At 33.8% G+C, this 26,050-nt stretch overlaps 1 protein-coding gene across 3 annotated transcripts in view; it reads left to right on the top strand.

The window, feature by feature from the left end:
- The window catches only part of LOC149076042 (irregular chiasm C-roughest protein-like), a 532,693-nt gene that overhangs the window by 464,421 nt on the left and 42,222 nt on the right, over window positions 1–26,050 (top strand). For all 3 annotated transcript variants that reach the window (XM_089243566.1, XM_089243567.1, XM_089243568.1), the window contains 3 exons: window positions 1,428–1,622; window positions 5,095–5,217; window positions 19,020–19,126. In XM_089243566.1, the coding sequence (XP_089099692.1) occupies window positions 1,428–1,622; window positions 5,095–5,217; window positions 19,020–19,126 (425 nt within the window). The remainder of the gene's footprint in view (window positions 1–1,427; window positions 1,623–5,094; window positions 5,218–19,019; window positions 19,127–26,050) is intronic.

Genomic DNA, 26,050 nt, shown 5'->3' with positions numbered 1-26,050 from the left:
TAATTTATTGGGATTTTCAATTGTCCTTAATGACGCTATGGAATAAAATACGCAGATGAATTGACTTGTTAATTAAAATACGTCTGTATATTGAAGAAGCACAATCATATACGGAGCCATTTAAAAAACCATAGGCCCGTTTAACTATCAAAAATGAAATGTGATTTTGATTACGGTGTTCCCAGTGATCGGGGAAAGTCAGGTAAAACGGGAAATATTTGACAAAAATCGGGGGGAAAATTCAAGAAGGGGAAAAAAACTTGAACTCACAAAAAACATTTGAAACCTCTAACCAGTCAGAGGTTTGATTTCTTTAGGGCCGTAACTAAGCAGGTGCAACACGCACAGGGCCCCCGCAGAATGGGCCAGAAGGGGTCTAAATTGTTTCACAGGACACAGGAATAGCTAGCTATGGCCCTGGTCATGACAACTGTTTACGGAACTGTAAAGATGAGGGCGTGTTTTTGTTAGATTTCATGGAGCCTAGAATTTCTCACACATCACAAGTCATCTGCGAAACGCATTATAAACTATGGCTTACAATTCAGAAAAATTTCTGGACTGGTTTGGAAAAGGCTTGACTATACGGTGTCGAAAATTTTGGGAAATAATGGTGACTGTAAAAAAATAGTGAGACTCAAGAAAACATACATTTTCTGGATATGAGGTCGAAGTCAACTCGAAAAGAAAGGTCATCTGATCTTTACTGGGACTTGAACGCAAACCCCTCTAGCAAACAATGCACACACAAACATGCTACCATCTACACCACTGGAGACAAGACTCTGCCTTTCTTATTTCACGCACTGCGCCATGAGGCACCGAAGTAGAAGCATTAGTGGTCTCTCTTAACCTCAGCAAATGCCCCCCAGGTGGGACGGTAAAGAGAAATAAAAGGCTTTTTTCTCAGCCCAAGGTATCAAGGAAACTGCTATTTTGTAGATAATATGCCGAGGTTAACCCGGAAGGAAAAGTCATCTGTTCACCAGTGGTGTAGATGGTAGTATACTTGCCCGGTTTGAAAGAGGATCTGGGTTTGAGTCCTGGCGAAGACCAGGTGACTTGTCTTTCCGAGTTCACCTTGACATAATGTTAAGAAAATATCTGTTTCCTTGATAACTTGGACTGAGAAAGAAGTTGTCCAATAGTGATACACTTTTTTTTATTATTACATAATAATTAAAGTATCATTTTCTCTTATTTGTTCTTTTTTTTAATTGCCATTCGGTTTCTCACCTTCGGGACGTTCCTTTTACGTCAAAAAATAGCATTGTTAAACAAGGTGGAACATAAATCATCTTCATACCGAAAACGTTTTATCTATAACGCAATGCGCAATCTAATTCTAAAAAAGAAGTAAATTTGTGATGTGTGTTCCAATATATTTCTTCGTTGAATAATGACATTATTCTTTTTCAATGTTGCAGGAAACAAGCCACCACAGGTTTTCGCCATAGAGCCCGCTGACCGGACAGCCATAGTAGGCGACCCAGCTGTGCTTCCATGCAGGGTCCTGAATAGAGTTGGGACTGTACAATGGACGAGAGACGGGTTCGGACTAGGTTCCGATCGAGAACTGAAGGGATATCCTCGATATACCATGGTCGGGAGCGATGACGAAGGTAAGTTCTTCAAATATCTGTACATAGGATCTGGACGATTTGCCTGTTGTGGCTCCAGATTTTGTATTTGTCTTTCATAATAAAATTTTTGGAAAATTAAAAAATGAGATGAAGGTATTTATTAATTACCTTTTCTTCACTATCGAAAATTTCAATGAAATTTAAATCTTCTCTTATATATATATATATATATATATATTTTTAGTATTTTTTTCTATTAATCGCATTGTATTTACATATTTCCAAGATTATTTTTATCTTTTCATTCTTAAAATTTAGTCAAATTTCTTTAATTTTTCCAAGAAAGTATTTCAGCATTGAGTAGAGGACGAGATTTCAGGGCATATTTTTAGGCATTTTTAAATTTATATTTCCCCTCCCCCCTCCTTTTATATACATATGATTTTCAACATTTCTATATATGCTCTTTAGGGTATATTGAAGAATTTTTAAAATCCATATCTTTTATTTTATGAAAAAAATTGGTATTTTTAAAATGTATATTTTGAAGTTTTCCAACCCATATTTCAACATTTTTACATGCATATTGGAGCATCTTTAAATGCATATTGGAGCATCTTTAAATGCACATTGAAACATTTTTAAATGCATATTGCAGCATCTTTAAATGCATATTTTTATAATTTTATGAATTTTTTCATTTCATTTTTCGGCACCTTTAGATGCGTATATATATCTTTTTCCATTTTAGCATATCTTTTTTATTTTTAGACCCATACTTCGCAATTTTCAGATGGATTTAATTTCACTTTTCGGATATATTCTTGATTTCATATGTGATATCTCTACATTTGTAAGGACAGGTTTATCCTTATTTTTAGGGCATATTTTGCCACTTTTCAGAGCATATAATCCGGGCTCTAATAATCATTATAACGCTAGAAAAACTTGATTAGAGTAAATAATAACTTTAATTACATAAATTGCAATATTTAATCGAATTCTTTTCTCTTTTATAATGGAAAAAAACGAAAATAATATCTCTCTTTTAAATAAACAAAAATAAATGAATAAATTTTTCCATCCAGTTCATGTACAAAATACAATCCTAATATCTACGGATAAACTGTCTCTTTCCTCCAAAAACACCGAAGAAGAACAATAAAAAGTAAGTACGCATATCCACTTGTTCAGGAAATTTACGATGCTGTTTTTGGAAGTGGTAATTATTTTTATGAGGCCCGATATTCACTACCCAGGGAGTCTGATTCTCGAACTTACACAAAACGAATGAAATTTTAAAAATTTACAACCGGCTATATATTTCAATTTTAATGCATATATATGCATAGACAAACACTCTTACACATATAACATACGTATTCGAGAACGAGCACGAAATCCCAAGGTATGTAAATGCTAAAAAAAAATAAATTGAAAAGAAAATCCAAAGTCAAAGCCGTTGCAAAGTGAATACGTTTTTATCAACGGCGATTCGTTATACACTGAACGAAGGTATAGGCAGTCATTTCGGATAAAAGAAATAAAAGTAAATAAATAAATAATTTTTCCTTCTTTCTATTTTATTTATTTATATATATATATATAACAGCACAACAGGCCCTGGGTTTAAAATTTATTTCTTCAACTCTCATTTTCTGATTTCTTTTCTTGGTTTATCGGTTTCGAGGTCGTAAAAAGAAGAAACTATAATTTATGGGAAGGATTTTTTTTAAGCCCTCCCCTCTTCTTTCGCCTTACTAACATTCTCTCTTACACTTTTTTCTTATATATATACAGTATAATATTTTTTCTTTTATTTCTCTATTCTATTTCCCATTTCTTTTCTATTTATTTCTTTGGGATGTTTCTCTTTGCCCTGTTTTATATATATTTTCTTTTGCCATGGCTTATATATGGCTTGAATGCGCCAAAGCAATCGAGTTAGGGGCAATTGGTTTTTATCTGTCGTTGCAGGCGGATTTGGGCAAATTGTGTTAGAATGTCCCGGATTATTGGATTCCTGCGACAATAAAATACAACAACGTTTTGTCACCTCATTTTTCATCACAAATTTTGTTAATTCTCTTTTCTTCTCTAACTCTTTTCTTTATTTATTTCTATTATAAAAGATGTCTCGTGAACTTTTGGGGGGAAAAAAAACAAGAAATTGATCACATAAAATTTCTCGGAAATAAAGTTTAGGTTTTTTTTTCATTATTAAGTTGATTGGATCTTTTATTTTTGAGGTAATAATAACCCTTTTTATTTTTGAATGTAGTTTCATGCGATTAATAATATAATTATTTGATGAATGTTATTTAATATTGAGTGATATTTATTGTTTGAGCAATTAGAACCAATGATATTTATTGCTCATTGCAATATTACTGCATCAATAACAATAACATTAATTCTTACTGATATCTAATTGTAATGTCAAAAAGAATATAAAAAATCGTATATTATTATTTGTTTATATCGGTTTGAATGGATATTTATTTCAGATGTTTGAATTTATATTCAAAATTTTCATTTTGTTCGAATAAGATAATATTTTTCACTAATACTCTATAATTTTTTTACAAAGGGAGAATACCCTCGCATATGAAGTTATAATTTATTGTTCTGGACATTATTTGGAAAATATTTTTGAATGTAATTGTCAAATCATAAGCCAACCTGTAGCGCATACATTTTCAACCCATCTCCCACGGTCCAGATGTGGAGCATTCGTTGATTTGTGCAAGAATAAACGCAATCTCCAAGAAAATTGACTAAAATCATTACTATATGACATTCAAATATTAATATCGATTCAATTGCATTTCTACTATTCGGAGCTTATTCTGACTATTTAGTAATCATTTCTCACAAAGTGTAGAATATATTGAAAATAGCAAGCATTTTCTCTTATAATTATTTATTTGTAGAATATGTAAATTACAAACAAAAAAACAGTGTTTACTTAAAAGTTAAATTTTATCAGGGAAGTCAGGGAAAGTCAGGAAAATATGAAATATCTGGCAAAAGTCCGGGAAAAATTCTGAGAAGTATAAAAACCAAAAGTCAAAACATATTTGGAAAATAAAGATTTCAAATTGTATATGTCTTCTTCGATTTAGTCAAAAAAGTCAGGGAAAATTTTGAATTTTGGTCACGGAAACGAGCTACTATATTTTACTGGGAACTCTGATACATGGTTTAGGGTAATTTTGTAAATGATTTATCATTTTTTTAAGGGGCCATCTCTCTTCCTAATTTTCTATAATTCAGAACCACTCAATATGTGCGAATAGTATCTATCGATTACTGTGACGTAAAAGTGATCATTCGGATTCATTCATCGAAACGGCATGGCCGCTACAATGAAATCAATATAAATGAATGACTTGAGAATGACGTTGTTTCTCAATGAGAAGTTTTTGTTGTTATTTTTTTTATATGCTGGTGTGATGTGGAAATGATAATTTTTTCTACGTTCTTATCTATAACATTTCCAACCCTGCAGGTGATTATTCGCTACAAATATTGAAAGTCACACTGGATGACGATTCCATGTTTCAGTGCCAAGTTAGTGCAGCGGACGGGGTCAGCGGTATCCGGTCTCGGAATGCTGCGTTCACAGTTTTCGGTAAGTCCACAGCTATGACTTTTCAATTTAAATCTGAAAGTTTTAGTGCATTAGTCGACTACTTAATCCAATTTTCAATCGAATATTTTCAACAACAAAAAAAAAACGTTCACAGCAAACATAGAATCAATATCCAGAGGAGTACACAGAAAGAGGCAGAAGGGGCCGGTGCCCTCTAAGGAAAATATAAATTAAGAAATAATTTAAAAAAAATTGAGAACATCAAAATAAAATGTCTTTATTATCTGAAGATGCTTCACGACTTTTTCAATTTATTTTTTTAAAGCATGAGCCTCTTTTAAAATTCTGTAGGGACATATTTAAAATTCCTGATACCTGTTTTGTCAAGTAAATCACATCGATTTGCAAAATTTAGGTTTTGAATTTGTATTTCTTGAAATTTCAATAATTACAAAACTGACGGAGCCGATTAATTTCACTACATGTAATCACTTGATTAATCGGAACACAAAAATTTAGTTTTCAATAATAATTACATACAAAAGAAATTATTATACAATATGGTTTGGCCGAAGCCTATACAAGAGGGTGCGGTAATGGGATTTGACATATAGGCAATTGATGCTACATACAAAATCAGATTGAAATAGTCTACAGAATTTGATGGAAGGTTGTTCAAATCAATAATTGTAACGGGGGAAAAACTAAATTTGGAGCAATCTGTGGATGCAAACAAAAGGTTTCGATTTTTGGGAGTGATCGAGTCTATTGGAAAAATGTGAAGATTTGATTAGAATGCGGTTAGTGTCAATGTTAAAATAGCTGTGGATAATTTTGAAAAGTAATGATAGGCGAGCGATATATCTACAGGAGGTAAGTGGGAGAATATTAAGTTGAGATGGGGGAGGGGGGGGGTGTTTCAGATGTGTGATGGGAACAGAGTAAGATCAACAGTTTAAAATAAAGCGGGTAGATTTATTTTAGATAGATACCAGCTTAATTACATTAATCATCTATAAATAGTCATTAAAACATCGATTCCTCTACAAAAACATTTAATATATGAAATATACAGCAGGGTCTTCAACCCTCCAGACATTGTAGGAGAAAAAAAATGTATGATGCCCGAGGGCACAGAAATGTGGTTTCTAAATTCACGCAGTGGTGACTTAAAGGGTGGGCCCCAATGGATCTCAGGGCTCCGAATGAAGCAGGAGGCCCAACATTATTAAAGAATTGCATTTATTCTGCAATTATTTTTCAATCAAATATAAATTTTCATTAATGCCGAAATTGTTTCATTCAATTAATTAATTAAATTTAAAGTTCGATTATGAAATAACTTGTTCATTGTTTAGAAAATCATTTGTATCATTAATGCTGAAATAATTTATTTCAATAATTATGAAACTATTTCTTTCAATAATTATGAAATTATTTCTCTTACCAAATCTAAAATTTTTTTTTTCATTAAATCTAAAATTTTTTTTTTCATTAAATCTAAAATTTTTTTTTTCATTAAATCTAAAATTTTTTTTTTCATTAAATCTAAAATTATTTCCCATTAATTCTAAAATTATTTCTTATTAATTATTAAATTATTTTTGTCAATTCCAAAATTATTTCTGTTCTGAAATATAACTTCTTCCACCAATTCTGGAATACGTTTCTTCACTGAGGTATTTTTGGCCTGCAGACCATGCGTTTGAAGATCCCTGGAATACAGTTTATTTTGAAATTTATCATTTCTTACCAATGATTACATGCACATTTACCGCTGATAACATGTAATTGATTCTGTTTTGTTCGAATGTTCGAAAATTCTGGTATTGCAAGAAGCTTTTACGTGTTAGATATTTGTTGGAGCCATTTACAATTTCCACATTCGAAATCATTCTTTATAAATCAGAGAGTCATTCCCATAATTTTCTTTTCTTTCAATCTACATTGAATTAATGCTGTTACAAGATGAGGTTTCGTATTTGCTGAGCTCAAATGAAAAATTTTCTGTTTCAAGCACGGGGGGGGAGGAGGAGGGGGGGGGTCTTTTCTTTCAGTAAGTGCGAATAGAGGTGAGGGTGGCGAGCGAGCGGAATGAAAAATGACCGGTCCATTTCCAAGGTGGAGAGGGATGAAATTTCTATAGAAGATGTAATGTGTTCATGCTAGTACGACCTCACCGGGCAATTTTCTGCCCACTAAATCCGCTTTGGGAACTTGCCCGCAAAAAATAAAAAGAATAGATATGGATGCCACCGCACACCCCTATTGGGCGATGGGGGGAAGAAGAAAAAGTGGCTTATGAAATACTTATAACCTATTACATATATGGCGAGAATGTGTGGATAAGTGGAGGAAGTTCCAGTGGCGATCTAAAAATGACTAGGGCTGCCCGTGTACCTTATCTTTACGCCACACCTGCGCTCACTCTCTGCAACTGAGTCAGTGGCGACCAATTCTTCAAATGGCGACAAGATTTTCTATAAATACCTTTTTCATATTGTTCGTAGTATACTGTACTTAGGAAAATGAATATTTTAGCGGTGTCTTCTCACTGCCAAATAGCTCAAAAAAAAATGATCACAGTTCACATTTTAATACGGTTGCCAAACGTCTCGTATATACGGGGTGTGTTTAAAATTAATGTCTCATTGTCTCAAGAGGTTTTTTCGGGGCGACTATAGAAAAGGAATTTATTCCTTATTTTAAATTTTTGAAGAGGTCATCAACAAGGTTTCACGCAAATATCTGTTATTGCCGACCAAGGTTCGCCTTCGTTGGCTCCGAGATGATTATGTAATTACTGGTATTTATCAGAAGCACAAAAAGAGTGTCTTGTTTCAAAAATCACTGCATAAGAATTAAAAGTCAAGTTATCATAGTGGCACCGTCTGTTGCAAACAGAAGCAAACAATGTTCGAAAAATTCTGCCCACTCAAGGGCACGATTAGGTGCCACCATCAACTTTTTGAGGGTGTGAGTTTTACCCACCAAAGAAAACGTGTCCCGTATTTCAATTTTTGGAATCTGGCAACCCTAAAATTTTAGGAAAATCGTGAGAGAAAGAGTTCTTAATTCTTAAAAGCGACGAATTTTAGCATTCTATCACGATATTTGCGGGCGATAACACACTATTAAGTGATTATGAAATGATCTATAAAGCAGGGGACTCATCCAGGGACCTTTGGGACCTTTGGAGATATTTCAAGATGACCGCGAGCTTGGATGAGAACACCGTTAACTAATTTTTTAAACATTGCTAGATGCTGACTATTATTTTGTAAATGGGCCCGTGGTCTTTATCTCATTGGCATAAATGTCCCGTGGAACACAAAAGGTTAAGAACCCAGGCTTTTGGGTATAGGTAGCTATACGAAGGCGCTTGAAGACGGGATACAAAAAAGTTTTTCTTAATGGTGGTAGGTAAAACAATAAGGGGTTCTCTGCTTTATATTTTGGTCATCTGAATAAACATGAGCCATTCATATTTCATTTTCTTGTTCCTCGTTTTTCAATTCAGGGGAGAGGGGGTTAGTTTTTGCTGGGCTGCCTCAACATCATCATGCCCCCCCCCCCCCCGTGCCAATATATGTTCTGGGACCCTTCTATCTAGCTTGAGAAGCCATCCTACAAACTCACATAAATGCTCTCGAAGACCATGATTCCAAATTTTCGGACTTTTGGTTAAGATAAAAGTCAAGTTCTAGATCCTATATCATCCAAAGCCCGGCTGGGCCCATGCATTAAGATAGAGATTCTTGAGCTATGGCTGGCGACCCAAACTGGAGTCGCAGGTTCTTTCGAGATGGGTCGTACAAGCCCACTTAGCGCAACTACTACTTAACCACACATGCACCTCATCCACGTTCCCCTTTGGAACCTTTGACGAATTGGTCCATGTTAGAATGTATGTGTTCGTGTAATGAACCTACCGCGAAGCTTGTTTTTATGTAATGCTTATTATAGTGCCGCCATCTATTTTTCGCACTATGAGTGTAGTACCTACAATGATGCCTAAATATTGTACCGTTGTAGTCCTGTTGCTCTCTGTGGCGAGACTTCTTTACGGGGCGATCGGATCGCATTCCCACCTCGAAAAGAGATTTTTGAGGTGTAGGTCATGACCCAAACCCGACACAAAGTCTTTCTAGTGGGTCGTACAAATCCACTTACAGTCCTGCTATAACCAGTGACGCACTTATCGCGTCACTGGTTTCACTAATTTAGAAAAACAAACAGTCTCGTGGGTCGCGAAGCTGATCTGTTGTTGATTTTGGGTCGTGGCTGATAAAGGTTAAGGACCCTTGTGTAGTGACCTTAGGTTCTCCGAATAGCGAGCACTCATTAAAGCAAACTTAAATAAAAATTAGAAAATAGCGTACACCGGAGATGACGATCCCCCTCGATGACCGTTTTCCAGACACTCCTCTCTCTCCTTTTTTTTTGTTATTTTTGAATGTCCCCCCCTCCAGTTCTCGAGATTTTCGTTCTCCTTAGGCTTTTTCCTTCTTCTTCTTGGGCCCTTGAGCCTTATACAGCACTGTTACGTCATGGTTTTAACTGAAAGAGGCGCATACAGAACTCTACACTTAATCAGTCTTGAGAGACGCTTGTACACTTCTAAGAGACGCTTGCACCATTATCAGCACAATCTTCAGCCTCACGCCCTCTGAAGCCACACATAAATTAATATCTTTTTCTCATACCTCTCCATTTAAAGTACATATTCAAAAAATATGTTACAATATGTATAATACCCCCTTTGATATAAATTCAAGTTCCAATGGCTGCCTATCTCTCTCTCTCTCCCTCTTTTGCCCCGAGTACCCCCACATTCTTCGAGGGACAAAAGGCAAGTGCGGTAAAGGAAAGAAAAAAAAAACATCGGCCAATTTTGGCGACGGGGGTTATTTTTTTTCTGCGTTATTACAGGCTTTATACTGGCGATATTTCATCCACTTTATGATTCATCGCCCGATCTCGTCCAGTCATTTCCGGCGCGCACGCACACACCCGTTCTACCACCGGAAAGACTTTCCACACGTATAAATCCATGCGTTCGTGGGGTGGTGTGGAAAGATATATACAGAGATGAGGGTGTTAGGAGAGAGAGTGGTTGCTATAATCCAGTGGTGTGCTAGGGAAATGGTGATCCAAAGACGGGAATGGAACAGGGAAGGGGTTGAATGTACTGGTTAAAGAGTGGAAGCAATGGGTGCTACAGGGAGAAGAGGGGGCTTCCCAAAACACGAGCCATTGTTCTCCATCACAAAGGCGTCGTTCCTCCTTATTAATACTTCGTTCTTATTGTCGCTAGCGAGCGATATAGCTCCCGATTTTCCAGACTTAGGCCTCCACCACTTCCCCCGCCCCTCTCTAAAACCGCTCCTGGAATAGGCTTTCGCTGCTGCACTTCTTTTGTTACCATCACCATATTTCCACGCACCATACATTGGTGCAATGCACCCTACCGCCTACATCCTCTTTTCTCTCATAACCATAGCAATGGCCCATTTCTAGATTCTCCCGCTTCACAAGTTCCACTTACTACTCTCCTTCCCCCCCCCCCTCCACCACCACAGATTATTCTTGGTTTAATTATACTTCAGTAACAACAGAATTTGTGTGAAAGAATAATTTGTAACATTAATTAATGCTCTAAATTAAGCGATAAAAAGACGTTTAAATAACAAATGGCTGATGCATATATGTGTGTATATATATAAGCTTTTCTAAAATCTAGCGGGGGGGGGGGAGAATGGATTATTGTTCTTCTCGTCCTTTATTTTTCGTAGAGAAAAATCATTTTATAATCATTTGTTGTTATTATTAAACCCGTATCTGCGTGTTATTGTTTCATACCTTAGCCGTTGTTTATCTGATTTTTCTATCATTGGCTTTGGGAATTTTGCAAGGAAAATGTATATATAATTAAATTTCTCTCTCTCTCTCTCTTCTATAGTCCCGTTCCTGTATCGTTTATCTGTGCTTCATTCAAGCCAGTCTACGATTGAAAAAAAAACAATCTCCACACTGCAACTAACAGATCTTACATTTAAACTAATGTATATTCAGAAAAACAATCATCAATATATGTCAGTTGCTCACTTATAGTGGGCCATAGTCCACTCTACGTCTTGATAACTCGAAGTTCCGGATAATCCGACGTTGGAAATTCCTTTCTTGGAACCTCTTTTTTTTCCGTCAATGACGAGTTTTTCTTCCATTTTTTCTGTGTTTTCTTACAAAATACGAGTAATTTCAGTCTTAGGGAGTTCCAGACTCTGCCACGAAGCTGGGCTGGAAGAGATCTCGGCAACGGGATAAGTCCAGTGGCAAAGTTCTCGCGTTCATTCATTCAGTCTTAGGGAGTTCTTAACAACGGCTGAAGGGGGTCTTTCGGGTCAGAACTTTTCATGGGTGCATTTGTAGCAAATTTATAGTTAACAAACAGAAAAAAACATTCAGATTAGACTTTCAGACCCTCGAGCCCTTGTCTTGTAAGGAAGCCATGAATCATAGCAGTTGTTCAATAAATTAAGTACAAAAAGGTAAGAGAGTAGCCGACCCCCCCCCCCCCCCCACCACTTAAAAATTCATTTTCTATTACTTTTCGAATAATCCAAGTTTTCATTATTCCGAGGTGGTCTCGGTCCCGCTTACTTCGGGTTATCAAGACTGTGCTGTATTCATTTAGCAGGCAGATGGCAGCACCTGAAAATACAGCATGCTCTACACCAGGGGTTTTAACCTATGGTTCTTAACCAGGGTAACATTGTTTTGATCCAAATTTCTGTCGCAGGGGTTTCCGAGATAGGTCGTTCAAATTCACTAACATCCGGGCATTCTTGAGTTCTGGGTCATGACTTAAACTTGATTCGCAGAGGGTTCTAGATGAGTTGTACAAACTCCCCTACAGCCAAGGGCTCTTTCTATGGATCCCAACCCAAACTTTATTCATGGTGGGGTGTGGGGAGGGGGGGTGTTTCGAACTCTGGTATAGAGACTACAAAAATTTTCTTTCCGAGGTTCGTCTCAAGATTAATATTCGCAGAGTCTCTTTCCTTGAAATGCTTATGAAGTCCGAATTCTGTTCGTGAAAAGCTTTTAAACTAATTATATTGATTGAAATACCGTACGATGATATAACGTATAAACAAATATCCAATGATTATCATTCGAAATGCCATATATTTTTGTTTCCTTTCCCTTCAACAAGAAATATCATAAATGAATTAAAATATCTTTCAGTGGACACTCAGATAACAGGCACTCCACGTTAGAGGGCTCCTCCCATTACCGGACACTTTTCTAAATCACTTGGATAAGGCTTCAATGTATTTGGCTACGCATCAGCTCGTTAGCAGGCACAATTTTTGATATCAAGGGCGTCCATCGGTGGGCGGTTTACACTGCAGATTCACTATTCATATGATTCAAATTCAATGAAATCCGAACAAATAATTCCATACTAACGCAAACTCTATTGAAACAAAGTATTAACAATGAATGAAAAAAAATATTCATTAGTAACCGAAAACTACCAAGTAACAAAATTTTATCGTTCATGTGTAGTATTACAGAAATTCAAAAAAAACAAGCATATAATTTGACTTGAAAGTTATTAAAAATTTCAATTAGTTCTAACATATCTCACCGTTATAATTCAAAAACAGACGCTACTCTAAATAATATTTAAACGCTTAATAAAAAAGGATAATCACACGATTTTTTTTTTTCAAAAGCTTTGCTTCGGTTAATTTACGTTAAAAAAAATGGATTATGCATAAAAAATAAACAGTTCTGAATATATTATACAGGGAAAAAGAATTTTTTTTAAAGAACTCTTTAAAATGCACCTTTTTTTTCCTTCTCATTTCATTAGTTATTTCAAAATAAAGAAGAATTTAGTTGTTGTTTTTTATTTCCTTTTTTTTTTTTTCTTATTTTATAATGAAAAAACGGAGAACTAGAACGTAATCACTAATAAAATTTTTCATAATCTCACCTACTCAGCCGGCGGTTTTGCAAAAATTCCAGCTGAATTTTAAACACTTTTTCTTCCTCTCTTCTTTTTGGTTTCCCACTTCTAAACACCTAATTAAGAAAAATGCAATAATCCCCTCCATGTGCTTGTTAATGTTATCGCAGTTTTCTAGCTTTCTTAAGGAATCTTTTTCCCTAAAGATATTCGAATTAAAGCTTGAAAATTTTTAGGGAAAGAAAAGATCGGAAAATAATAAAAATTCATTCCTTGCTGTGATTTTAAAGAGCTTTGGAAAATAAATCCGCTCATGCGGAAGAGGGAATGAATATTATAGACAAACTTTTCCCTAAGTCTGTTTTCATATGCAAACTATTTACGATGTACTTATCTATTGGGTAAAAGTTATACATAAAATGCACCTTACGATCGTTCGCAGAATTTTTTTTTTCTTCTTCAATTTTGAATATTCAGTTTTAAACAATAAATACTAATATTACAGATGCTTATAAATTCAGAAACACGATTAAGATACAAGTATGAAAATTATGCTCATCAATAGTCAAGGAGAAAAGATTTCACCCGTTAAACTTTCCACCAGAATAGAATTCGATAAAATTAATTACTAAGCAATATTTTGGAGACTTAACTAATGAAGTGCTTTTTTTTCATTAACTCTATTTGAACTTTCTCAATTAAAGTCAAAAGGATAATATGGTGGAAAAATATGAACGTAAAAATGAATAATTTAACCGACAGTAGAAAGTTCCAGGTTCGAAAAGTTGTTATCTACTAACCAATTGATTGGAAAACATTTTTTTTGAATTATAACTAAAATGACCTGTCAAATAATTTAAATTGTAGTTATTTATTATTATATCAATACATTTGTATATTTATTCATATATATAAATATATCATTTTCTTCTTATTCTATTTTTCATAATGTGATGGATAAAATGGGAACTCATGTTGATAAATCTATCAAAAAAATTCAAAACACAAACTTCAAAGTAAACTAAGAAAAAAATTGAATTTCTGAAAATTTTTGTAAATTCAAATAGAAACATTTCAGAACCGTATGAAATTGAAAGCAGCGCAACCTTCGATCTTTGCTATCCCGTAAAACAAACAAATGTCCATATGCATGGCACGGACATGTTTAACATTGCTCATTAGTAGAAATACGTAAAGTTTTTTCGCAAAGAAAACCAATTTTCCAAACCAGAAATTTCGTATTTATTCAAAGTTAAGACTTTTGCATTCATTCGCCGGAAGATATTCAACTCGAAACTTTCGTCTGTTTCATTCAGCTGTAAAAATATTTTTAAAATCAAAAAATTTTGCATTCATTCGCAAAAAAAAATTTAAATCAATAAATTTTGCATTCATGCTCAAAATGTTTTTGCATTCGTTACACGTTTTGTTTTGTTTTTTATAATTTTTATTACTGGGTCTAGTATTAAAGTAGCGTACTTAGTTGAAAGTTCTAGAAATCAAATGCAAAACTACCACCTATTATTTGTTTCAAAAAGTGGGAACCATCAGGATTTTACGGAAAAGTGGTAAAAATCAAATTTTGGGATTCATTTTCATCAAAAATAGCCAATTTTATCACAGTTATTTCGTACATTCGAATATTATGTATCCCTACTGATTAGTTACGGATATGTACACAAAAAAAAAAAGAATGTTGTTAACACATGAAAAACAATCGAGTTCCACGTGTAACTATATTGGGTATCTATTGTTGGTTCATCCTCCTGCCGAAGACATTGTCCACTCTAGTAAATTTTTTGTTTCCTTAAAATAGCATTTTCTCATCATCACCACCCTACAAACTTTACCCTTCTATTGAAAGAAAGACCTTTTGACGCTATTTCTTGTGCACTTAATGTTCATGATGGCGTACTGTAGTTAATGGAAACGAAATAATTTCTTTCTTCTTCTTGATTTATTTTTTTTCTATATATATATATCAGCGTCAGAGAGGGGAGGGCGACAAATAGTTTAAAATTCATCAATCAACGGGAGAAGATTTCTATGCTTCTTCTTTGAGAATTTTCTTCTGCTCTTGTGACCATTATACCGAGCCCCCATCACCGTCTTACTACAGTCAATCGTTCTCGAGTTTTTCCATAGTTTTTCCTCTCTCTCTTCGATCCCTTCTTCTCCTTAATTTCCCTGGCAATTTCTTTTCTCTTCTCCTTATTCTCTCTCTCTCTCTCTCTCTCTCACTCTTTTCAAGTCATTATCAATCCTCATTCCTTCTTCCAACAACTTCTAATCGACGTTCATTTTCCCTAAAAAGGAGAAAATAAAAATAAAAAAACCGTATAAGGAGGAAAAAGATGAATCCAAGAATACCTTGATTGCTTGCGGTTTTCTACCTCTTGAGAATATTTTAATTCCTTTCTCTTTTTTTTTTTTTCTTCCTCCTTTACTTACGATTTCTTGTCCCTTTTCTTTTCTTTTTTTTAACCAACCAATTAATCTTGGATTTTATTCATTTTGAACAGGAACAGTCGTTTGTAATACGAATTTGCCGATTTCTTCTCTTTTTTTTTTAACTAACGCTTACTTATGATCAGAAAAGGGATGTGAACTCTGCGAAACGATATCTGTTCATGAAGAAGTAATTGGAAGTAGTGTAACTTGCATTTTCTCTTTGAAATATGGGTTCCATTTCATGAGATATCTTACACTCACCGATAATATATTCGATAAGTAAATAAATATAAGTTTTAAATTGAATAAAGAAGAATGATTAGATTTTTTTTTTTATTATCTAATAGGGGAAAAATTTTATTTAAATGAAGTTGGAAGTTTTTTTTTTTATATTGAATGAATTTCCGTTGCTTTGCTTCATATTTTTTTAGACATCATTTTTGTTGTGAATTGACTTACATTTCTGTAAGTGAAGTTGAAGGCGAGTTTTCAACTGCCGTGTTCCTGTAATTAAAGGCATGAACGCATGCGTTGAAGTGATGTGAAAATATTTAGAAATGCTTTTGAGGTTAAGCATTCGAGTTTCTTCATTTATACAATTAAATAATTGTAACGGGATATTAAATTTAAATCAACATATAGTATCGAGTCTACACTCCTGAATCACAATTCAGAAAGGCCGATATATTATATCGATGAAATATTGATCTTCAGAATTTAAGGTATTCTTTTGAGATATTACCTTAAATCCAGAAATTAAAATGCATGCCTTCACCGCGAATTCCTAAATTTAATATTCATGAATTTAAATGTGCTTCGACGTTTTATTCCACAAAATACGGTGCATCAGATGATAAGCAAAGTTTACATGTGCCGTACCACAGTAATAAATTCAATAACTATTTCAGATGAAAAGCGTAATCCATTAATCGAGCCAAATGATGAGATAAAAGAGAGAGACGTTCGATATCATAAAATCACTGATCAAAATATGACTGATATACAAAACGTTGAAATGTATCAGATGATGAGCTGAAATGATGATGATACTGAAATGCGTCATAAGCATAGATATTCAAATGCGTCTGGTAATAAGCGTAGATATTCAAATGCATCAAACGACAAGCATAGATATTCGAATGCGTCAGATCATAAGCATGGATGTTCAACAGATACAAATACAAATACTCGAACAGGCAAATGCCCAATCAAGTGGCTGAATAAAGATGCCTATAAAAATATATCATCAAATATATAACCAAAATAAAGCAACCCAATATAAATGCATATACAGCAGACTCGATAATCTGGCAGTGCGTTAATCCAGCCCATCCAGGAATCCGGCGTTTTTTAAACGAATGTACTGCGAGCATGGAAGAGGAAAACAAGTCACTGTTTGTCTATGCACAGAAGTGTTTTTATTGATTAAATGGACTTTTTTAATTGACTTCCAGTAATCCGGCGATTTCAATAATCCGGCACACCGTGGTCTTATATGTGCCGGATTAGCGAGAGTGGTTTCCCCCTTGTCGAAGCAGCCGATTGACGGTTTATTAATATCTCATGGTTCATCCTATTCATTGTCAAGTGATAAGTCCGTTGAATTGATAAACATAGATATTCAAATGCATCAGATGAGAAGCAAAATGTTCAAGTGTATGGGATGATACAACAAAACGCATCAATACATCGGTTGCTATACAAAGCATTTATATGAGCTATATATAAGCTATATATGAGATATAGAAATAAAGATGTTCAAATGCGTTAGATGATAAGAAAAGCTGCTCAGGTGAGTCTGCTGATGAGTCAAATACTCGAGTGAGTCAGATGATAAGCCAAATACTCGAATGGGTCAGATGATAAGCCAAATACTCGGGTTTGTCAAGTGATAAGCCATATGTTTAAATGCATCAGATAAGAAGCTGAGACACTCAAATGCGTGCCGTTATAACGAACTCCAAGAGACCAGAGAAATCGCTTCGTAACAAAATTTCTTTATAAAGGAATTCCAGATTTTTACATCACTTCTACGTAAACTTATCTGGGGGGATTAGAAATGTTTTCATTAAAACGAGATTTTCGCTATTACGTTATTCGTTATATGGGAATCGACTGAATATCAGATGATATACAAAAAGTTCCGATACATCTGTGTTCAGATGCTTTAGATGATGAGAAAAAGTTTTCAATTGTGTCCGTTGATGACCAAAGTGGTTGTTCAAATGCAATTACATATCAATTGATAAAAAAGGAACTGTAAAAATACCAACATCACTCGTAAAACAACGTTCAGAATCTTTCATTTACGAAGACTTCATTGAAATGAGAAAAAAAAATCTTCAATAAAACAACAAAAGTATATTATCAGCAAACAAACACATACAATCCAAAAAAAAAATTATATTACAATGACAAAAAATAACTATAAAAAAATGTAAAAATTATCGATTTCATATTTCAGAGCAGAAAATCAATAATTTTTCAATGCTTGCAACAAACAACAACAACATCAAACCATCTTCTGATAACTGATAATAGTAATAATAATAGTCGCGCAAGTAACGACAGTAGAATAACAGGAACAAAAAAAAATATAAAATAATAATAAAACAGCAACCAAAAAAAGCTTCGCAGTGTCATATTAATATCAATATATTCGAAGTTATTCCGTTTTAATTACAAAACTTTTGATTAATTAACGCCTTAATGCACAGAATTATTATTAGTTCGTACTTCGAAAAGGATAAGAAAGGAAGGGGGAAAAAAATCAATTTTCATATATATATTTTTACCACATTAATGATATGCTGTCAGTAGAGCAACATTAATTTTTTTCTTTTATCTAATAGTTTTTCACCGAATTTCTTCATTTTCTTTCTTCGCATCAATTTGCTAAAATCCAAAGAAGAATATATACATATAATGAAAAAAAAATGCCTAATGGGTTTTTAATAGCGAAACGAGTGCAAATAAGCTTTCGGGAAGCTAATAATGAAATGAAAAATTTTTTTCTTTCTCCTCATTGTTTGGCGAATTAATTTTTCTCATTAAGTATTCGGTAAACACTGCTTTTTAACTGCATTTTTTTTTCTTCCCCCCACTGTTCCTATTAACTTTGATTTACTGGTTAGCGTTATTTTAACTTACGGACCGTCCTGTATTCGTTTATGTATTTCATTTGCATACATAATTTTTTTACATGCTATGTACGAGTTTATTTGCATTTTCTTTTGATTTTTTCCCCCCCACGATGGGGAGAGAGAGAATCTGATATTCTCTACCTTGTGCTTATCAAATCGATCGATATTCTTGATCATATAGTTCATTTTTAAAAAATATTTTTTGAATTTTCTATCGAGAAATTTTATATTTTTGGTAAATTTTTCTTTTCCTTAATTCGTTGTAGTTCCCCCGGATCCACCGAAAATAGTTCAAGATGACTACTTGAAGACTACTGCTGGTATGACTGTCGAGTTGACGTGTGAATCACATGCTGGCAAGCCACCAGCGGAGGTGAGTTTTGCGATTTATCTTTTTGCTGATGTGTAAAGGGCCATTGTTTTTAATACTTTGGAGTTTGTTGGTGAAATAATTTTGCCGTTAGAAAATAGTCATTTCTCCTTGAGTTTTCTGAAGTTACGGCTATAATTTGTTCAGGGTATCTAGAAATTTTGCACTGGATTGTATCCTGCTTTTCCGGTTTTTCTTGCCATTCGCTTCATGTTTGAATGATTTTTCGCTTCCTGAGTTACCCAGACTGACTTTTACTTGTCAACGGTCTCTTGAAGTCCCCTTGATGTCATAGACATAGCACTTCAGTGTAGAGAAGTATTATTTTAACAACTTCGTCCCTCTACTATCATCTCAAAATAAAACTCAAAATAGTGATGATAGAAGAAGATGGCCTTTGAACCTCTCTATTTAAGAACTTTAAATGCCTATAAAAATGATTGCCAATAATTTTTTTTCCAGTTCGGAAGAAAACTATGAATTTTCTGTGAATGATAAATAGCAATGCTGCAACTTTCAAACATTTGTGATCGATTCATTTTTTTACCGCTCTTCCCATTCGTGTCCAAATCACGCAAGTATTAATATACTGCGTTCTTCAAAAGCTGGTCTGCAGACCGGTTGGTCCGCTAAACATTCGGCCAATTCATGTAGGCGTTACATTATTTTAGATTCATGTGAATATTATACCGTCTCCACGCTAGTTTTTATTTCTGTCTTAACTCTCAGCAGATCTGTGAATTATTTCTCCCATTTATACATTTATATGGTATTTGCGCGTTCACAAATCATCACTTCTGTTTACGGTATTTGTTTTTTGGCCGTCCTCGAATTATTTGTCTCATTTATTTTGGTTTTGCCAATTCCCCACATTACTTCTCTAATTTATTTATTTTTGTCGAACCGCAAATTATTTCTCCCATTTATTTAGTTTTGGCTAATCCTCGAATTATTTCCTCCTATTTATTTATTTTTTTGCCGATCCGCAAATTATTTCTGAATGCGCATAATGTCAATGTCGCTGGCGTTCTTTTTTCGCCATGTTCTTATGTTGAAAATAAGTAATTCTAAAAATACATTTTTTTTTTTCATGCCCTCTTCAAACCTGAGTCTAAACTGCTTTAAAAAAAATTATTGATTTGTGTTCATTGTAAGTCAAAATGTCCTTCAACCCTTTGACTACGAATTTAAAAAATAACCTCAGCTTTCTGTGGAAATGAACAAAATAGGTCAAAAGTAATGCAAATTTAGCATTTGGATTTGTTTTTGGGACAAATACGTCCCGCTTGTAGTCAAAGGATTAAAAAGAAAAAAAAATACTAATTAATTTGGGTTGATATCTTTACTAGGACCACTAGAGTTAGGTACACATACCTACATCTCAGGTTTTAACTTCAAAAAAGTATCATTAAAAACCATTTGAAACCGCAAAAATGAAATGCACAGATGTGTGCTTCCGAAGAGAATAAACTTATGGAAAAAATTTTTATTGAATTAAAATATTTAATACCAAGCTTTTATCCCTGAATTTACGTAGCAATCAAGTAATAAAAAATTCACCGAAAAGTTAATATAAATGCAAAATTTTAAATGTACCCTCAAATATATGTATAATTAAAGAAATAATTAGTTAACTGAACTGGAAATGGATGCTCATATCATTTTTTAAATGGAGGGAGAATATTTCTTTAAAGAGCATTCGACCACATACGTGCCAAGAAATCATGATTTATATAAGTATAATTCAAATTCTTATTAAATACTGTGCACCTAAATAATGCTATTTTTGCATTTATTGCATGTTTATTACTTGATTCCTTATAAAATTCTTGTACTTAGCATGAAATATCTTCTGTTTATTGGGATATTGGAAAATTAGAGAAAAAAATCATTTGTACAAAAAAACCTAATTTCTTATGTTTATGAGAATCGCCTGAGGATAATAAGTCGTTTTTCGGTCATTGAAAAATAACTTTTTTGATGTTACTGAACTAACAACTACCATTACTAACAATTAAGATATTTCCTAATTATTCATAGGAAAATTCAGCAAATAAGAATATTTTTCTTCAAGATAATAGTTTTTGATTTCGATCGAATTGGAATTAAATTTCAAATATCTTATTCTGTATATTCAGAATTCGTTCCATTGGTGTATTTCAAGAAAAACCATGATGTTAAAAATAATTTTCAATATACCTTAGAAATTTCTAAGAATTACAGTCCCAAGTTTTTCGTAAAAATTCATATTCATGTAATCGGATATATAAAAGTACATATATACATGTATTTAAATTTGATTATAAATGCATTCAAAAGCGAATGCTGATGCCTATGTATAGATAGATCTTTGAATAGGAAATCATTCTTCATATGTAATAGGATATCTAAGTTCAATCAAATACATAATAACTAAAAATAGAGAAAATATATCACGAAAATGAAAAAATATATCTGATTTGTAGAACTTCTGAACCAATCAGTCTTATGAAATATCCAAGAATGTTCGAATTCTAAGAAAAATAAATCTTAAATTTTTCTGAAAAAATTAAGTTCCAAACTCAATGATGATGATAGAAAACATGTGGGATCTCTATGAGAAAAGGAAGATAGAGGAGGAAGGAGGCGGGAAAAAGAGAAATGAATTTCGTGTTAATTATCGTCCCACTCAATCTTTCTAATTAAGCATGTGTGTTATCAGGCTATCTTTACCATTCCCTTCTTTCAGATGGTTTCTATCTCTCTCTCTCTCTCTCTCTCTACCCTCCCAATATAGGGTTCGATTCCAGGAAATGTTGCGAACAAAATATCTTATTGAGGGAAAAGCTCAAATATATATATATACATTTCTTTCTTTTTTTTTTTTAATTATTTGTTTCTTTTCTGTTTTTCAATTTTTCGCTCTCTCTCTTCCGAGTTTTCGTTTCAAATTTCGGCTCCTCCTTTTCCGAGTTCTCGTTTGACATACCAGATTATGGTACGGCTCCTTCCGGAAATAGTAATTTTTTTTTTATTATTATTATTATTTTATTTTGCTTTTCCCCTATCGTAACTTGAAATTTTTCCTCTTTTCCTGTTCCTGGGGTTTTGGGTACGGCTCGCTTCCTAATTAAGCCATACGATCTAATACCCGTAAGTGCAGTAAGCAGCAGTGGCGTAGTGGTTGGTGACTGGAAGACTCTCTATACAGTATACATACACATTTCACTCCTCCTCTTCCTTCTTCTTCTTCTTCTTAGTCTGATGGTTGAAAATTAAATGAGGTTTCCCACCGACACACACACACACCGAGTTCTAACCCATTCCCCCTTCTCCATACCACTACTTCTTACAGTCATCCTTCCCTCTGTTCCCGACATTGTTCTTGCAGAACTTGATACCTCTGGAATGCAAATAAACAATTAAAATGCTGAGAGTGTTATCTTGTTCGGTTTTGAGATTTTTACGCGATTTCTTTATTTTCATCCTCTTCCCCCCCCCCCATCCTGCAATTAAATCAGTTGATTGCTTGATAAACTGATGAAGAATTTAATGTTATCTTCTTGCTTTTCTGAAGAGGAGTTTTATTAAGGGGCTCGCGATGATTGTTATCGAGTTCGTTTGTTTTTTTCCCCATCGATATGATCTCTTAAGATCAAGACAATCACTGAGAATATCGTTTTCGTCATGCTTAAAAAATTGGGAGTGTGACGTTATAGATCTTTTTAACAGTTTTCTGGATTGTATTCGTAGAAGGCTTGTATCCGGAAAAATGATAAATGATAAAAATTGAAATTAATAAAGTCGTAATAACAACTATTCAGATAATGCCCAATCATATAAGTGTTGTTATAGAACTTAGTTTTTTGTTTATATAATTATAAATATACGAGGAGGAGAAGCCACAAGAAGCATAAAATCAAACGAGATCGGTGATCCCAGGATATACAGTAAAATATCGTTTTAACAAATATCGTTATAGCGAAAATCTCGTTTTAACGAAATCTTTTCTAATCCCCGAGATAAGTTTACAGAAAAATAATGTAAAAATCTGGAGTTCCTTTATAACGAAATTCCGTTGTAGCGAAGTGATTTCTCCGGTCTCTTGAGTTCGTTATATCAGGATTCGACTGTATTACAAATAGCCGTTATTTGCAATTATAAAATCATATTGTACAGTCGTACTAAATCAGAAATAATAAATGAAAAGTACTTAGCATTAAAAACTAAAATATTTTGCCTTCAATAATGTCGTATCTATAAAAGTTGAAAACAGCAACAGTGTTTTATTGTAGGCACACTCAGCTTATAATTAACTAATCAAAAAAGTTTGTAATTTTTCACCACATGGTTTTGCTTCATTGATCGAAACAATTAATGCATTCATAAATACGAACATATTTTTATGTAATAATATTAACATTCCTACTGAGATACTTATGTACCAATTCGTTAGAAATTCCGCAGAGGAATATGGACGAGGTGCATATGTGGTGCAGTAATAGTAGTAGTCCGATTCTTTGTAATTCTTGTTATGTGCTGCCACGCGTGTCTCAACTTTTCCAAGTATGAGTGAAGTGTAAGGATTGAATAATAATATTCTTTTAGGCCTGTTGCTCTCTCTGGTGAGACTTTTCAACGGGAGATTGGCTTGAATTCGAGCCTCGAAGTTTGGAATCACAGACAACCGAAGTAGTTACATCCTGTCGCTCAAGTTCTGAAAAAACTTTTATCCTATTAACCTTTTATTCCTATAAAACTCTTATCCGCAAATTTTTCCATTGAGACTCTGATATCTATAAAATGAAAAACTCTTTAACAAGAGAAAAGGCATATTGGACATAAAACGCTTTCTTGAAAGACATCTGAAAGACATACTGATATCCATCTGGTCAGAAAACTAACTAACCATAATACGCTACGGCGTACAGCTTAAACAATAATCTAATTCAAAGAAGAACCCTGAATTTCGTGCAATCAAAAGTTTATTATGATCAACTCCCCCCAATCGACAGATTTCAAAAAATCCAAACAGACCAAGTCAGTTATTGTAAGAAACCAAAGAAATCTCGTTTCACACGATTTCCCTTCCCAAAAAACACAGTGTTTATCTAACAGTGGGTGACTATTCTCTCACAACTCCAGCAACTACGCTTTTTTGTTTTTAATAATAAATTTTAAAAATTTCCGAAAGTACGAACGTTTGAGTATAACTCAACGAAACTTAAATATTCAAATTATTTCCACGTTCGTAGGCTGTCGACAAAAAAAAAATTGTCCATCCTATAACATAGAAAGTGAACAAAGTTCTTGTTTTTGGTCTTTTTCTTTAATACACATACGAGTGAACTAATAAATATGCTTCGTTGAAATCTGTTGTTAATGCTTCTTTAATTCACTTCCAAAACAGGAGAAAAAAAATTAGTCAAAAAGAAAACAGCAGAGTTCATCCAATTAATTTTGCACGATGACTGAAAATCTAGATCGGAAAGAAAGAAAGCAAAAAAATAAAGAACTGAAACTTTACTTTTTCATATTACAACTCAAGCCCATCAAGGCAACCTTTAACAAATTCCTCCAAAAAAAAAATTGCAACTACCAGAAAAAAAAAAAAAAAAAAAAGCAAAGTTTCAAGTCATCAAGAGTTGCTTAACTCATTTTTAATACAAGAAAACTAAGAATAATGATAGAAGAAGAAATAAGAAAAGAAACACAAAAACAAAAAAAGTTAGTCGAAACTACAATTAAGAATGTTTTCGTTCAAGTAACCAAAAGCCAGTAATCAAAAGCATTTTGTATGATCTTGTTACATAGTTTTAGTTATATAAGTACTAATTCTCTTCTCTTCTCCATTGCAAAAAAAAAATGTAAAAAGTAGTAGATTATACAACAAAAAATCCACAAAACTAACCGGATGTTAAAATATAGACACAAAAAAAATTGAAACAAAATAAAATAGAAAAACGAAAGTAATTTTTGTTGGTTTTTTTTTTTTTTTCCTTTTCTAACATCGTTGTCAAAGTTCTAAAGCCCCCAAAATTAGATTGTTGCTTACCTATAAATACAGGGTATTAACAGGCGCTGCTGCTGCTGCTGTCTCATGCACCATTTGGAGACAAGGGAGTTGGCGAAGGATGATGCAAGGAAAAGAGTTCTCTCGCTCCAAAACCACCACCACACACACACACAACACAAGCTGAGGCCAGATATTGCTCGTTAAGGAAACGTGTTTTTACCACGAAACGTGTGTTAAACACCCTCCTTAATTATTAGTTGCTGTGAGGAAAAATGCTCGTTCCGATATTTCTTTCCTTTTATTTATTTTGTTATGTGTATATTCTTTTTTTTTTTTTTTTTGTATGTTTTTGCAGCTTTCTTTTTAGTATCCATAACATTTTCTTAGCAAAGAGAAGAAATAACAAGAAAAGGTCTCAAAGTGTTAGAGGAAAGGTCGTCGCGCGCGATTGAAGCATCTGTCCACTGATCTCTTGCAAACGACTTTCATATTGATCTCGGGGCCATTAGGATAGGTGGCTTGGAACGATCTGCAATGAATGTATATGTATATGGGGGGTATTGGAGTACAGAGCATTGGTTGCTGTGATTTTGGGGATGGTGCATATAACGGTATCGAGACGTTATTCCTTCGACTGGACTTGTATCTTTACTTCTTTTATAACCTCTTCTTCTTCCTCGTGGTTGTCGTTGATGATCATTCACTGTCAGTAGCCCTTGGAAAAAATACCAACTAAAATAATCTCAAGGTTAGCAAAATGATGGACACACGAAAACCTCGCGACACTTTTTTTTTTCTTTTTTTTTTCAAACCGAGCACAACTCAGGTCTATTGCCATAGGCAATTTACTACCTAGTGAGTTGTGCCGGAAGTGTAAGTACGTGTACCTAACAGTCTGAGTGCGTATCTAGTGTTGTGTAGGATTTTTCAGT

Source organism: Pholcus phalangioides, unplaced genomic scaffold (genome assembly GCF_987345545.1).
Source record: "Pholcus phalangioides strain wild (caught in Gottingen) unplaced genomic scaffold, Ppha-v1.0 ptg000015l_1, whole genome shotgun sequence".
Classification (NCBI taxonomy): Eukaryota; Metazoa; Arthropoda; class Arachnida; order Araneae; family Pholcidae; genus Pholcus; species Pholcus phalangioides.
Note: the sequence above shows the minus strand (reverse complement) of the source record. Positions and strands in the feature narration are given on the sequence as shown.